At 43.5% G+C, this 16,907-nt stretch overlaps 1 protein-coding gene across 1 annotated transcript; it reads right to left on the bottom strand.

Moving 5' to 3' along the window:
• Positions 1–110: 110 nt before the first annotated feature.
• On the bottom strand, positions 111–9,690 carry LOC117413277 (eukaryotic translation initiation factor 4E-binding protein 3-like). Its single transcript, XM_058996694.1, has 3 exons — positions 9,143–9,690; positions 3,817–3,987; positions 111–615 (listed from the first exon to the last, which is right to left on the bottom strand). The coding sequence occupies exons 1-3, from the start codon at positions 9,273–9,275 to the stop codon at positions 581–583; spliced, it is 339 nt and encodes a 112-aa protein (XP_058852677.1). The 5' UTR covers positions 9,276–9,690; the 3' UTR covers positions 111–580.
• Positions 9,691–16,907: the final 7,217 nt, after the last annotated feature.

Raw genomic sequence — 16,907 nt, 5'->3', positions numbered from 1 at the left:
TTTGTTTCTTAAGTAACAGAAATACCTAAGATAACCAATGGAATAGTCTATTGTACAGGAAAGAGAAGCACACACTCTTCAGGGAATCATGAAGCGATGAAAAGGCAAGAGATGTTTCAGTCTTTTATTAAACTGCTGCATGGCAGCACCAAGCTCCCAGACTCTCAGCAGCAACTTACTGCACACAAACAAAACTCTAGTGGCTTCACTTCACAACAGGAGCTATAAACACCAGCATCCCCACCCTTGATTGTTTTAAAGATTTACAAAGCCAGTACGCTTCAATTAAAGACTAGCGTGAACGCTGTGTGTTTTTGTAAACTTGAATGTATCAAACACATATTTTGTTTAAAAAAAAAAAAAGTTAAAGTAACAATGATACAAAATGACTGCGTTAAAAGAAAATGAATCAAATTCCCTACCAGCTCCAGACGCTATATCCTACAACATGGTTACTCCCTCGGGAACAGTCCTGCTCTGCTTGGAGCATCAAAAATAAAAAGGTTTGCTTGAGACACCAGAAGAAACCTTTAAAAACAAGAGGAAATGCTTCCTTCGTGCTGGCTGGCTGACTGGCTCTTCACATGTCCATTTCGAACTGGTCACTTTCATCCACTAGAAAAAAAAAAAAAAAAAGAATGAAACCAAGTTAGTGTTTCGTTGGGTGAAGACATAGGGGCTCAATTTTAATTACTTAAACAGTGGCAGATCTAAATACCACCGCCTTTAAATACAAGAAACACAGTCCCACTGGGGTCCCAGGCAGAGCGATGCACTGTCCCTCTTAGCATCCTTAAATACAAGAAACACACAGCGGAGACAGGGCTGGGATTTTGCAAGATTATTTGCAGGCGCTTTTAGATCAATACAGACGGTTCTGATTACTTTTTAGGATACCGATATTCTTGATTCAGTGACTACATTTCATAAATGTGAAGAAGTGGCGTGAACGCCTCAGTAAGATTAGATTGGAAGTCCACACCTTTCGTAAGATTTGTGCATATTACCTTTTACAGTGATTAAATTAACTCTTCAAAATGCAGCAGTCTGGCTCCAGCCTACATTCTCTGACACGCTTGGGATCTATCTATTTTCAGGAAGGTGCTGTACACAGAAGGCATGTGAAACAGGACTGGACAGCCTATGGCAGCTGCACGTGGCCCCCATTGCTATCTGTCTGTCAGGGATACTGGGGAGCGGCTGCACATTAAGCAGCTTTTTCATGAAGTCTGAAGCGCTCTGTGCCCAAGCAGACCAAGGCTTCAATCTAGATTGGGAACAGCTCGGAGAGGCCAGACAGAGGGCCAAGGCCCAGGGCGGGGATACAAGTGCTGCTTCTGCTCTGCAGCCTGGAAACAAACGCTGTATGTCCGTGGCTTAATGTTTTCCTGAACTCAAGCCAAAAGCAAGCATTGCCCAAATCAGGGTTCCTCTCAAACAGATTCACAGAGTTTCTTCACTTGCTCAAACTGTGCACTCTTTTTCCTACTAATTAAAAACTTTATATAAAAAAGCACTGCACACAAGGGCTGCTGTGGGGCTGGACACAAAGCCCATCCACCATTAGGAGGGTCTGGAAGGCACAAATATGGCAGTGGAGTTATCTGTTTGAGCTGAACAGACACCACTCGCATGGCACTGCTTATTGTGCAGGGGGGGGCGTTTGAAATAGCTGAATGATGTTTACCGGGGGAAAACAACCTGAAAGTCACATGTTGAAAGCTCTGGCCCCTCCTTCCTCTGAGCAAATCGGGCTCTGATAAACAACTGAGAGCAGACCCCCAGGCTGAGGCCTTCCACAGCATGTGACTGGGAGCAGCAGGGAGGGAGGGAGGAAGGGAGGCACACAGAAATTACACAACTTATTTACACAAAGAGCAGTCAAAGTTCAGTGCTTCAGAGACAGTCCTGCAGAATATCTAGCACTCCACCCAGCAGGGAGTTCACATAAAGCTTGCATGGAGTTTCATTACAGGGTCAGAAGTTCAGAGCGCTGTAAAGCTGCCAGCATTTGCAGGTCTTCTGTCAACACACTGCTGCAAAGAGCCAGCACACAAAACTCCTCGCTTTTATTTTGTTTTTTTTTCTGCAGATTCTGGATCCAACAGATCACCAGGCGTAGTCTTAGACATACTAAAAGAAACGTAATAAATTCAACGGCAAACGCCTTGAAAAGTCTCATTATAGTTACAAATGGCACATATACTATATTGCTGAACTCTGTCACAGACTGAGAGACCTGAACCAAGGTGATTTGCTGAAGTGCTCCACCTTCCCGTTGTGGAGCGTGTTCCTCTTGTTCCAGCGAACACCTCAACGAGCAGCTCCACAAACCTGGTCCTGTTCACAGGGAAGAAGCAGAACATGCCGGGTCTGTGCGGCTCTCTAAAGGACACCTTTATGTGGCCCTGTACAGTATGCCCAAGTTCAGAGAGCAGACGGGGGTTATAAACTGCATCCCTACACCTGCCACATTGACTCCTCGATGCTGGCTAATGTAGGAGCTACAGTGGAGTCTGTCTCTCAGCTGGCCCTGCACTGCAAATCTCGCAAGTCGCTCTGAAAATCCTCCCAAGCATACAGACAAGGCTTCCACTGTCTCAACACATGACAAGGACTGCCAGTCCCTTCAGGGAGTCTGCGGTGGAAATGTACAGTGAAGGAGGCTGTGTGCAGTCTTGGATTGAAAGCACCTGCCAATCAAGTGGCTGTTATCACATCTAGAAATCAATTCAAATGACAAAACGTTTTAACCAGCAGGCATTCCACAGCGTCTTTATTGAACACATTGAGAGACTTCAAGCCAAAATGTTGTAAAAACGTAACACTATTGACTAACAGTTATGGATGCTATTATCAAATCTGTACATTTTTATGCTACCCAGTTTTGAACAGAAGTGAAGCATGCACAGATTTTCTCTGTCTGACCTGCAGCTTTCCCCAACCACCTCACACCCACCCCAACTGTGTCCGACTTGCCCCCACACCCCGCCTGTGTCTGACCTGCACCCTGCCCCCTCACACCCCACCTGTGGGTGACCTGCACCCTGCCCCCTGCCCCCTCACACCCAGCCTGTGTCTACCCTGCCTTCCCCAACCACCTCACACCCGCCCTGACTGTGTCCGACTTGCCCCCTCACACCCCACCTGTGTGTGACCTGCACCCTGCCCCCTCACACCCAGCCTGGGTCTGACCTGCCCCCTGCCCCCTCACATCCAGCCTGTGGGTGACCTGCACCCTGCCCCCTCACACCCAACCTGTGTCTGACATGCCCCCTGCCCCCTCACACCCAACCTGTGTCTGACCTGCCCCCTGCCCCCTCACATCCAGCCTGTGGGTGACCTGCACCCTGCCCCCTCACACCCCGCCTGTGTCTGACCTGCCCCCTGCCCCCTCACACCCCGCCTGTGTCTGACCTGCACCCTGCCCCCTCACACCCCGCCTGTGTCTGACCTGCACCCTGCCCCCTACACCCCGCCTGTGTCTGACCTGCACCCTGCCCCCTCACACCCCGCCTGTGTCTGACCTGCACCCTGCCCCCTCACACCCCGCCTGTGTCTGACCTGCCCCCTCACATCCAGCCTGTGGGTGACCTGCACCCTGCCCCCTCACACCGCGCCTGTGTCTGACCTGCACCCTGCCCCCTCACACCCCGCCTGTGTCTGACCTGCACCCTGCCCACTCACACCCCGCCTGTGCGTGACCTGCAACCTGCCCCCTCACATCCCGTCTGTGTGTGACCTGCACCCTGCCCCCTCACACCCCGTCTGTGGGTGACCTGCACCCTGCCCCCTCACACCCCGTCTGTGTCTGACCTGGCAGGTCCTTGTCGGGCTCCTCCTCTTTCAGCTCCTCCAGTTTGGACAGGGGCGGGTGCTGTGGCACAGTCACCCCCGGGATCTGCGGCAGGCAGCAGGGGGGAGTCCGAGCGAGCGGAGAGTTCCGGCACTCCAGGAGGAACTTGCGCTCGTAAATGATCCTGGTCCCTGAAGAACAACAGAGGGAGGTGAAAAACACTCCCAAGTAGAACTAGTGAGAATACGTACATTCAGAATGATTCTAGGAACAGGTTCTGTTCAGGGAAGATAACACACACAATCACTTATCACAAATGTACTTTAATGAGGACTACTGGATATCACTTGGGCTCGGTAGATTGGGACAGGTTTATCAACTTTTTTGTTAAAAGTAAAATACTGTTAGTGTTACAAAAATTTGAAAGCTACTGGGCTGGTTAATTCTCAGAAGTATCTTGTCCAAGACACTTGTCTGCATCCACATGTTGTACAGTACTGGACATAGTTTTGCAACAGGAACTCAAATGTTCCCTTCACATACATAAAGTAAACTCAAAAACACAACAGAATAAATGTGCAGGCAGCTCACTGACCCTGCTAGAATAGCTAGCTGATGAGACATCATTGTGAATAGCTGATGAATTCAAAAAGACAAAGCTACTGAAACACACTCAAGCACAAATACGAAATACGGGCCAACGCAGAAACTTCCTGTGTAATGGAAGCAATGCTGCCAGATCAAATCCATTAATAACCAGGAACTGTTAACTGGATATCTTTATCAGCATCACATAAAAATGTAATTTGAAGTCAGGCACCCCAGGTGTTGTTGACCAGGTTCAGCCACAAGATATTGCATCAGGCTGGTATACCTCCCCATAGCACAGTGTAAGCGGTCTTCTTTCACAGTGGAATGTGTTTACCATTCCCTGCATTCGTAAACATTGCGTGAATGTGGAAGCAGAATCCAATTACAAGAGACATTCGATGCAAAGGCACGCGTCTGCATTTTTACTGTACCACTGGCACCTCCTCACATGTTATACAGTACAGGGCCTGCACAGAACAACATGTTGTGCAACTGTGTCCTGCCGTCAGAACAAAGGAAGGGAATGTGCTGGCAGACACACACAGGTACAATGGCACTCACTGCTGTGGTTCAGTGTTCGTTCTGTGTATTGCTGCATGAACAGGCACATCTCTTTTTTTGAGGTGCAGAAAATATAAGTACTCCATAAAAAAATACTTTGAATGCTGAAGTATCCGTTATGAATACAAACATTTTATTCGGTTGACATTTAAAGTTTCACTTCCTTGAGCTGCTGCCAAGCTTAGATAAATCAACATGTGAGCATAGCACAGGAAACTATCTTTACAGGATCAAAACAAACTGGTGGTTAAAGGGTTATCTTCATACAGGTGATCAAAGCTGTTGATCACATTACTGAAACATATATATGTTATGATAAATGTCAGAATCCGCTCAATCTGAAGTTTTGCCAGTAAATGTCAGCTAAGTATGGATTGCTCTGCAGACATTTATCGGTTAATCTTAGGATTTACTAAAGCTTATTTGTAAATACAAGTGTGTCATCGAAGAATTTATTTATTCCTGCATATAAATTGTCAATTAACAAAATAATCAATGTCGAACAATATATTTATTTCTGCATACACATTTCCCATTAACAAAACAATCATTAATGATCTTACAGTGATGCACAACTGAGCAATTTAAACTAGTTCAACGTGGCACTGAACAATATTGTGATGCAGTTCTGTTTTGTTTTTTTAACAGAAAATCACACTTCAGTTATGACAAAAAATGCCACAAAGACAGGCACTGAATAGATATATACTTATTGCAGCATGACTTGTGGCACTTGGAGTTACACAGGACTCTTGAAGCCTCACAATGCACGAAAGCGATTAGAAAGTCATTCGGTCATTAGTCAAAGGCACTTGATTATTCTTGAGATTTACTGGTAAATGTCTAAAGTAAAGTGTTATCAAGTTTATTTCGGACATTTACCAGTAAATCTAAAGATTTGCAAATATTCCGACTTTTACTGTAACATCTACACTCTATAGAAGAGTGTTAAACTCCATGCGTGCCAATGTTGTTCACAGAATTCCAGATGTTCTGTGAAACGGTCTCACTTGGCAGGGACGGCATGTATCCCACGACGGCTGGCAGCAGGTGTGGCTGAACGGGGCCTGAAACATGAAACAAGAGCCTCCAGTCTGTTCCACTCCCAATGGCTCCAAGCCAGGGCCAGCCTGTGTGTGCAGTTACAGCAAACCACACTCACTGGACTCGGGCTAGGAGGGGCGTGATGGGTGTCCTCTAGGTCCTGCACACAATCAAGAGCGAGCAGCAGTGTGTTCAGGTCAGGTCGCTTGCAATGCTGCACAAGGAAACTCGCACGGAACTTGCCTGCACTACAGTCAGCAATAAAAGAACTGTGTATGTTATTTATTTTTTTAAATATTTTGATGTGAACCAGCATCCACAGGGGGCTAAGTTGAGCCCTCCAAACTAATTTCACGTGTAACCTGTGAGGGATTGAAATCCAGCCCCACAGAGGTGAGGTTCATTACTTTCTAGTGAAGTAGCCCCTGTGACCTCACCCATATCAGATACTCCCGAGAACGACAGAAACAAGATGGTCGGGTCAGCTGAACGGGGTGGATGGCATTTTACATATTTCATAGACAAAAATACACTGAAGAATCTCACATGCAAGGTTAGAAGTTTGATTTTCATTACATGTGCCTTATTTGAATGGTATTAAGATTCTCCAATGTTTACTGTGAATACAGCCCAGTGTACAGCTATTACAGCGAGGCAGGAGAACCGTGCTCCCTCCCTCCAGCCTGTTCACAGTACAGACCTGCTCCCTCCCTCCCTCCCTCCCTCCCGTCTGTTCACAGTACAGACCTGCTCCCTCCCTCCCTCCAGTCTGTTCACAGTACAGACCTGCTCCCTCCCTCCCTCCAGTCTGTTCACAGTACAGACCTGCTCCCTCCCTCCAGTCTGTTCACAGTACAGACCTGTTCCCTCCCTCCCTCCAGTCTGTTCACAGTACAGACCTGCTCCCTCCCTCCCTCCAGTCTGTTCACAGTACAGACCTGCTCCCTCCCTCCCTCCAGTCTGTTCACAGTACAGACCTGTTCCCTCCCTCCCTCCAGTCTGTTCACAGTACAGACCTGCTCCCTCCCTCCAGTCTGTTCACAGTACAGACCTGCTCCCTCCCTCCCTCCAGTCTGTTCACAGTACAGACCTGCTCCCTCCCTCCCTCCAGTCTGTTCACAGTACAGACCTGCTCCCTCCCTCCCTCCCTCCAGTCTGTTCACAGTACAGACCTGCTCCCTCCCTCCAGTCTGTTCACAGTACAGACCTGCTACTGCAGGATCGGGTCGGGTCGGGTGGCTTCCTGCTGCTACTTGCTGGCTTTTGTGGACTGCATGAAAATGGAATTGAAATTTCTGGGCACTTGCGCTAAAAATAAAGCAACGCCAACCAGCAACTGGCAATATGTGAAGAATGCAAAGAATGGAAAGGGTGGATTAGAACTCAAAAATGACAAATGTGAATCGATATTGAAAATATTTCAGAGAATAAACCTCAATTAAACGGGCTCAGGCTAACTTTTTTGTTCTCTCCTTGAATCTCCACTTATAAAAAGTAATAAGTCCTTTGTTTATAGTTAGGGCTTCTGTTTTTTTGGTTTTTATTAATTTAATTTTTCGGTGCTTATTTTTTAGCTATTTGAGTTATGTATTTTTTTTTTTTTTTTTGCTTTTTATACTGTATGCAGTTATTGTTTTCAGTTACTTTCCAAAATTCTTGTGCGTTTTTTTTTTTTTGTCAAAATATGTTTAGTAGTAACTCGACAGTACTTGCACACTTCAGTTCTATCTTCTTTCCTTTGCTGTCTTCCACAACAAAATCCTTATGGTCACGGGCACATTCTTCTGGGGTTTTTGTGTCAAGACATTTTTTTACATTTCGCCACAATTTGCAATTCTAAACTCCACGAGCTTGTAAACATTCCCTATCGAACTGTAATATATCTTTAAATCTCACGAGCAAGAACAATTTTCTGTTTCTAATTGTAATCTCATTTAAATCATGTAATCTTGTGTTACATTCCTCCAATAGAAATGCAGGAATTTGCTGCCACTCAGTAGTTGGGGTGGGTTTAAAGTATTCAGAACTAATCTTGATAGATACAAGTCAGAAAGGAAGGGCATTGCCCAACTGCACTGGCAAAGTTTTTTTTTTTTTGGTACAGTATGTGATTTTTTTTTTTTTTCATGAGGAAGGCATCAAGTCAACATGAATTTCCAGTGTTTTTTCCCGTGTTTACTGGATACACACCAACTTCATTTTTTTGTATCCGGGGTGTTTTAAACCGAAAATCAGAGGCCCTATTTATAGTACATGATTCGACAGTGTAAAAAACAGTATTTTTGTGGGAGATACAGTACTAAATCAACTAAAAAAAATAAGTTGCAGTTCCCATTCTAACCACCAGGTTGTGCACTTGTCATATTTTCTAAATGGGCATTTCAACACACTTGTGGTTGGTTAACTGAAGATTAAATCAACTAATGTTTACAAGGTTACACTAAAGTTATGCATGTTAGAACATTGATAAAAACACATTTTACTGTTTATATAAAAGGTAACCCAAACTAATTTGAACTCAAACATATTAAGAAAATAGTTGTAGGTAAAAACGAGGTAAACTTTTTTCGTCCTTTTCAAAACAAAACCAGTACAACTGTGTTGCATAATCCGACATTAATTGGCTTTCACTGAAGGCAAAACGTCCACGTGATAGAGAAGAATGCAACACCTCAACACAGGCGCACCGAGCAAAAAACAGCCAACAGAAACTAACCGTGTGCAAAACTGCAAACACTAAACTTTAACTTCACGAGCAGGATCTGAAGACCAAATGACCATATTCAGTGATGGAAATACCAGTACATTTTCTGTCGTGTATATATGAATTCAAGCACCGACTTTAATCTCCAGGAGTTATTATAACTCCTAAACAGCATGTATTTATTAACGTTTAAAATGTTTCGAGTCTTTTCTCTAAGAATGCGCATAGACGCGCAGATACTAAATGCACCACCATTAAAGTAATAGTACTATACTTTAATAATTTTGCTCATGCGGTATTATCAGAACATAAGCACGTGTACAAGCTATCACGTGGTTTTAGGTTACTGTACTTGTTGCAAACTTTCTACGAATCCCCGCCATTAGATAACAATTTGAAGGGATACGTGTTTACTTGCACGGTCTGCACAGGATGTCTCTTCCTACCTCCTGGCGTGGTGGAGAACAGGGTTCCTCCCGGCGTTGAGCTGTACCGGTCCGGGAGCTGGGTCCAGTCTTTCACATGAACAACTCGGGTCGGAATAGGGCAGCTCTTCCTTTGCTGGCAGTTTGCAGACATGCTGGTTACTCAGAGATTTTCACACACAGAAATATATATATATATATCTTTTTTTTTTTTTTTTACAAAAAACTGACTTATTTCTGACATATATTGTATAAAAAACCCTGTGTTACGATAGATAGAACAAACAAAGAAACACGGGGTGTATTGCAAGAGCAAGCTACGATATTAAAATGTTTGCAAACGCTTCCAATCTCTTACTAAACTAATCAGCTTCCCTGACTGTTAAATTAACTACCGAGCTGTGCTATAGCCTATAGCAGCGTGTACACAGACTGCTCCGTCTCCTAAAACACAGCGAGCAGCAACAACACCACTGGGGCCCTGAACAGTGCGAGCCAGTTGGATTTTGTGGGCGGGCTCCTAAACCGTGTCTCAGCTGCTCCGTCGTATTCCATACAGGGCAGAGCGTCCATTCCCGGGATGGTGGTGGTACACGTAACTACTCTTAACATGTATATAATCACACTGTTAAAACCTAACACAGCAAGAAAGATTTCACATACTTTTTTTATTTATTTAACAGCTATAATGCATCCAGTACTGTATCAACACATCCGTAATTAAAAAAATAACATCTTAAGAGTTTTATTAAACTTGGTAATCAGTTCCTTTTTCACTTTTGCAGTTGTAGTTTTTATTTTGTACTGTGGAAGCATGAAAGAAAAAAGCAGATACATATAAGATCATGTGCTAGTGTCATCTGTATTAAAAAAATAAATAAATAACACTGCATCAACAGATTCAACTAGGCCTGGAGAGGGCGCATGGGGAAGGATTTGGGAAGCTGCTGCCATCAGGCCCAGAAGCTTTTGGAAGGTGACAACCTTCAGTGCCACGTTGGGCTGGAACAGCTCCAAGCAGGTAGTTAGCCTCTGGTTGTCCGACAGAGTGGCGATTATGGACCTGGAGTCAAAATACATCCCCAGATAGATAGCTGTCTGGGAAGGTGTCAACCGGCTTTAGAAGAGGTTCACTGAGAGCTCCAAACGTTGCAGGTAACCAGTGACCAGCTCCGTGTGTAACGCTGCCTGTGTGGGTGACATATATAATAGCCAGTCATGCAGATAATTGAGCTCTGATGCCTTTGAGTCTCAGAGGGGCCAATATAGTGTCCATGCACTTGGAAAACGTGCAAGGCGCTAGGGAGAGGCCAGATGGCAGGACACGGCACTCGTACGAGGTTCCCTGAAAAGTGACCCGCAAGTACTTCATGAGGCGGGTCTTATGGAGATGTGTTAATTGGCCTCACTGTCTGCAGCAGCAGTTGCATTGTCAGCATCTAGAATTTCCGTCGCCTCAAGAACAGGTTGAGCTGTCTGAGGTTGAGGCCACCATCCCGTTTCAGCACCAGAAAGTACCTGGAGTACGACGGAGATTGCCTGTTTTTGTAACAGGGCTGACCTCCTGAGACGCTAAGATAGCATCTTGTGGATTCATGACCGTTGTTGTGGTCACAGCCGGGGGCGACGCCCTTTTTCCCTGTTTGGACGCAGGACCGCACTTGTTGCCCAGCTTCTCCGCATCATGCTCCCCATAAAGGTTGTCTATCGCCCGGGAGACAGCAGGGGCGGTTGAGTTTGGTTCCCTTATAAAAGTTTATAGCGTCAATTTTTTCAGTTTCCCAGTGCTTTGCATGTTTTGTTTTAATATGTTTTTGCCATAGCTCAGTGCTTTACCACGCTTTCACTATGATTTATTATACTTTGCTATGCTTTTATAAGGGTTTCTACAGCTGCAGGCAGAATGCATTTGATTGTGAAGCATGGTTCAAATGACTAGGGCTCAGTAGAGATTAAGAGTCTGTAAATTAATATGCTCTTTGTAGGGTGTCACCTCATAAAGTCTGGGTGAAAGGACTGCAAAGCGAAGCTGAGCTGTGCAAAAAGATGTCTCTTATTAAGAGACACTACACACAACATGTTAACTTATTATAAATAACAACTATGAAGACTGTGCTCAGGGACCATAGCTAAACATAAAAAAGTGTTGTTTTTGGAATCATGCTCTATACATTAGATCTGTGCACAGGATAAAATGTTCTGGACTTGGCAGATCACAGTGATTGATTTCTTATATGTAATTTGAATTCTATATATGAGTTATGCAATACTATATAGTTTCATATTCTTAAATCAAGTTATAGAAAATGTCAAAACTGCATTGCCAATCAGTGTTATTATTTCTACTCATAACCTGTAACATTTAATAGCAGAATTAATAGTATGTTTTGATATTGCATAGAACTCATAACAACCCTAATATAAAGTAGTACTTCAAATGATGTGGTGCTGTTGATGTTTGATTTTCATAGCCTTGCTGCACAAACCCTTGTGGAACTTTATAATAATAAATCAAGGGTGGGGGTTATACAATGTAGGTGGTAGACTAGCAACATCATCTTAATAAAAACACAGTAAATGCATTGGAGACACATGGGAAACTGACAAATAACCATGTAAATACATCAGGGGAAACCATCAGGGGAGCTGTTTTCTGTAGCTTTCACATTTGCATTATGTAGGCAGGGCTGGTTGGAAACTGCAAGTGCTACTGTAAATCAGCCACCAGAGGGAGCCTGTTAGAGGGGACTATCATGGATACATTAACCGGCGATTCAATCATTGAGACTGTGAACATATCTACTGCCATGGGAGTGACTCTGCCCACTTAGAACAATAAAGGCTATAGAAAAACGACTCTAGAACTTCAGACAGTGAAGCAGTGAAATTGTGTTCTTGTTAAAGGAGAAAACAAAGCATAGCAAATGAAGGTGGGTTTAGTAAAGCAACAACAGGCTGGATATTTGAAAGCTCACAAGCTGACACTCACCTTGTACTGGAGTCTTGATGGTGCCCTCTTGTGAGAGCTGAGGGAAGTGCATACCATACATGAATATATCAAGTAGCTGTTATCTCAGTTTGTCAGATTTGTAAGTTTGTGTATTACACAGTAAGCTCAGGTCTGCTCTTTTATGTCCTATTACATCCACTGGAGGTCTGGAACTTGAAATGTGTTTCAATGGTAGGGCTCATTGATTTGACAGCACCACTGAACAGGGAAATGGCATGGGACAATGTACAGCATGTTCAGCTTGACTCCACCTCAAGATGTTCATTGGATTTCATTCTCTTTTGAACTACTGATAATCGAGATCCAACGCTATCAACTCTTACCTTTCAGAAAACAGTAAAAGCCAATGGAAAGCGATGTGTATTACAGTCAGCACTCGGATATACAACACTCAGATACACAGCAGTCGCGTTTTACCATCCTTGTATTAAGAAACAATTCAATTCCCATTATATATGTAACAAATTAATGCACTTACTCATCACACGCGATTTCCGACTCCGTCACCAGTTTTCTGATAACAAAGCCCATTTCTTCAGTGTTACAGTTTATTTGATTATCCGTCACAGCCCACATTTTTTTTTCTTGCATGCCAAATCAGTCTGTCTTTATTGTGCAGTTAGTTTCACCCGATGAAAATGCAGCAAAAACAAAGCAAACGAGATCAGCTGCTGTAATGTAAAACAGTTCATCGTTAAACAGTTTTAGATACTGTGATGTATTTTTTTCTTTAGTTGCTTTTGTATTACAGTCCACGTGTCGTCTCTTTTGGCAAGTGATATTTCCAGAATCATATCGTTCTGAATTCAAATACTTCTTCTGTTGAATATATAGTATTGTACAAACAAAGTACATCTAAATGGAAGCCTACTTATTTTAAAACAATCCTTTCAGCTATGTATTTTTGACATTGTATCTTTTTTGTCACTGAAGTGAAAATTTTATAGGGTTGGATATGCGAGTGCTGACTGTATACAGTACACAGTCACAAGAGGCTAAAAGGTTCAGATAAATCTACAGTAGAATCTTTTGACTGTAATGAAAACCCTTCAAGTTTGAATGATTCCCTGCAGACCAAGACAAAGGGAATTTGAGGAGGACACTATAGAAGTGAGACGGGAACCACAGGAAGAAACAAACGCCATCCTGGCAAGGCTGGCAATACTGTATCAAAGGAAAGCTCAGGCGATGAAAGGGAGACGACTGTCACATGCAGGTGAATAGCTATAAGAAAGAAAAGGGCAGATAAGATTAAAAAAGGGGAGGGGAACACTTAGGGGCCAGACTGTCAGGAATGGTATGAAGTTACCAAAAGAGACAATAGGAAGGGATTCGGCCCAGGGAACGTACTAATCTCAAATGAAGTGCCTCTAGTTGAAACCCAGAGACCAAGGAGAAGTTCAGTTTTGATTCCTGTGATCAACCGTTTTGAAAGCCCTGCTCTAGATCCCAGCTTGGGTCGTGATGGCTGCCTTGTTTAGGGTCATAGAATTAGGGTGATTAGGGTCATAGAATTAAGCGCCAGTTTGATTGGAAACTCAATTTGACCAGTGCTCAGAAGTCAGGAATCCTTTAGTGTAGTTTACACATTTTAGCAGTGTCCCCTGGTACAGACATGGTGTCATTCAATTGATCCAAACAGTGCTGCTGGATCCAGATAGCTTACATTTTACATACAGATCTGTTCATGGAGATTTAGTCAATGATTGTGCAACAGAGTTTACAGTGGGGTAACTCCAGATAACAGAAATGACATTAGTGGGGTTTCAACAAAGGAGTCTGTAAATAAGGCTGCATTTACTGTTTGTACATTGTCTTGTTCTTGGGTAGCTGTATCTTGTGCTTTACACACATTTACAGCTGTAGTATGTTCTTTTTGTTGTTGCTGCCTTGACGTTTCTGTTTACACCAACATTGATGTGCCAAAGAATGAAGGATATAAATCATTTTTAAACTTTGTTTATACGTTATAATGAAGGTAATCTTTATTGTTTTGATGAATTTCACTTTTTAAATTTACAATGCATTAAAATTGATTATATAGAACATGTACAGTGGCTCTCAAAAGTATTCACCCCCTTGGACTTTTCCACATTTTATTGTGTTACAACATGGAATCAAAATTGATTTAATTAGGAGTTTTTGCCACTGATCAACACAAAAAAGTCCATAAAGTCAAAGTGAAAAATAAAATCTACAAATTGTTCTAAATTAATTACAAATACAAAACAGAAAATAATTGATTGCATAAGTATTCACCCCCTTGAGTCAATATTTGGTAGAGGCACCTTTGGTAGCAATTACAGCCATGAGTTTATTTGGATAAGTCTTTACCAGCTTTGCACATCTGGACACTGCCATTTTTGCCCATTCTTCTTTGCAAAGTTGCTCCATCTCCATCAAGTTGGATGGGGACCTTTGGTGAACAGCAATTTTCAACTCTTTCCACATATTCTCAATTGGATTGAGGTCCGGGCTTTGACTGGGCCACTCCAGGACATTGACTTTTTTGTTTTTAAGCCACTCGTGTGGCTTTTGCTGTATGTTTGGGGTCATTGTCCTGCTGGAAGATGAATCTTCTCCCAAGTCCCAGGTCTCTTGCAGACTTCAGCAGGTTTTCCTCCAGGATTTCTCTGTACTTTGCTGCATCCATTTTGCCCTCTATCTTCATGACCTTTTCAAGCCCTGACGCAGAGAAGCATCCCCATAGCATGATGCTGCCACCACCATGCTTCACGGTAGGGATGGTGTTCTCAGGATGATGTGCGGTGTTAGGCTTGCGCCAAACATAGCGCTTACCATTGAGGCCAAAAAGCTCTATTTTGGTCTCATCAGACCATAGAATTTTCTTCCACTTGGTCTCAGTCTCCCACATGCCTTCTGGCAAATTTAGCTGAGATTTGATGTGAGTTTTTTTTTTTCAACAATGGCTTTCTTTTTGCCACTCTCCCATAAAGGCAAGTTTTGTGAAGCACCCAGACTATTGTTGCCGTATGCAGTGTCTCCCAGCTCAGCTGTGGAAGACTGTAACTCCTTTAGAGCTGCCATAGGCCTCTTGGTGGCCTCCCTGTCTAATGCCCTTCTCGCCCAGATACTCAGTTGTTGAGGGCAGCCTGTTCTAGCCAGATTCACAGTTGTGCCATATTCTCTCAATTTCTTAATAATGGACTTTACTGTGCTCTGGGGGATATTCAATGCCTTGGAAATGTTCTTATATCCTACCCCTGATTGGTGCTTTTTGAAGAACCTTATTCCGGATTTGCTTTGAATGTTCCTTCGTCTTCATGATGTAGTTTTTGTTAGGAAATGTACTAACCAACTGTGGGACCTCCCAGACAGGTGTATTTAACCTGAAATCATGTGAAACACCTTAATTGCACACAGGTGGACTCCATTCAACTAAGTATGTGACTTCTAAAGACAATTGGTTGCACCAGAGCTTATTTAGGTGTGTCATAGCAAAGGGGGGTGAATACTTATTATTATTATTATTATTTCTTAGCAGACGCCCTTATCCAGGGCGACTTACAATTGTTACAAGATATCACATTATTTCACATTATACAGATATCACATTATTTTACATACAATTACCCATTTATACAGTTGGGTTTTTACTGGAGCAATCTAGGTAAAGTACCTTGCTCAAGGGTACAACAGCAGTGTCCCCCACTGGGGATTGAACCCACAACCCTCCGGTCAAGAGTCCAGAGCCCTAACCACTACTCCACACTGCTGCCCCATGAATACTTATGCAATCAATTATTTTTTGTTTAATATTTGTAATTAATTTAGAACAATCTGTTGATTTTATTTTTCACTTTGACATTATTGACTTTTTTGTGTTGATCAGTGGCAAAAACTCCTAATTAAATCCATTTTGATTCCATGTTGTAACACAATAAAATGTGGAAGAGTCCAAGGGGGGTGAATACTTTTGAGAGCCACTGTACTTCAGCCATTTTGGCAGCATTTTAACGTTCACAACCTTACTTCACACAGTGCTTGCTACCTTTGAGCAAACCAATACGTTTGGTTATTATCATAACCCTGGTTCCCTGAAATTCAAATGTAACCATTACCAAATGGGATACGTCAGGGTGTTCCTCCTGCGCTGGTTCTGGGTCAGGCAATGGTACCTGAACCGTGGGGACTCAGACAACAGGGTGCCTTACAGAAGCTCTGTCAAAAGGGACTGCTGCTGGTTCATAGCTTCAACAAGCTTTTCCATCTGCCCCACAACCTGGTTCGTATTGCCAGAATGCCTGCTATGGCGGCTTCTGTGCCCTCTTCCTGGGTGGAGGAAAGGGGGAACTCTGAGCCAGAGGACAAAGAGGAGAAGATGAAGAGGAGGATCTACCCGGTATAACAGGGAGGGACCCTCTTGACCACACTGCAGGGGATGAAGTCTAGATGCTGTGCTAGTGTCAGTTGCAGAACGGTCCCTAGAACAGACCAGCCTCCTTTCTAATGTCCTCTTAGAAAAACAAGCAACAGCTGCGGTCTTTAACTGCTCCCTCGGCATGCTCCCTTCCCAGGCAGTGGATGCACCTGTCATGCTTATCCTCTGCTGGAATGTTTCTCTTGCAAGCAGCACAAGGGTGAAACCCAGGCATGGTGAAAGATTGAATAAACAGTTCAGCCATGCAATGCCTGCGCACAAAAAAAACAGACAGCAACACTGACTGGTGCTGAACTGATGTGTACACAGAGTGCACAAGAATGGAGCACTGGTAACAGTCTTGGTGCCAAACTGCATTGAACCAGGTCACTGGT

The sequence above is a fragment of the Acipenser ruthenus genome, chromosome 23, assembly GCF_902713425.1.
Source record: "Acipenser ruthenus chromosome 23, fAciRut3.2 maternal haplotype, whole genome shotgun sequence".
Lineage (NCBI taxonomy): Eukaryota > Metazoa > Chordata > Actinopteri > Acipenseriformes > Acipenseridae > Acipenser > Acipenser ruthenus.
The sequence above is the reverse complement of the archived record's forward strand: the minus strand, read 5'-3'. Positions and strand labels throughout refer to the sequence as shown.

Excerpts from the sequence above, each read along its gene's own strand:
- LOC117413277 (XM_058996694.1), bottom strand. The coding sequence starts at position 9,275 with ATGTCTGCAAACTGCCAGCAAAGGAAGAGCTGCCCTATTCCGACCCGA. Across the intron at positions 3,988-9,142 it reads GTTCTCCACCACGCCAGGAG|GGACCAGGATCATTTACGAG; the intron begins GTAGGAAGAGAC and ends GTTGTTCTTCAG. Across the intron at positions 616-3,816 it reads GCCCGACAAGGACCTGCCAG|TGGATGAAAGTGACCAGTTC; the intron begins GTCAGACACAGA and ends TTTTTTTTCTAG.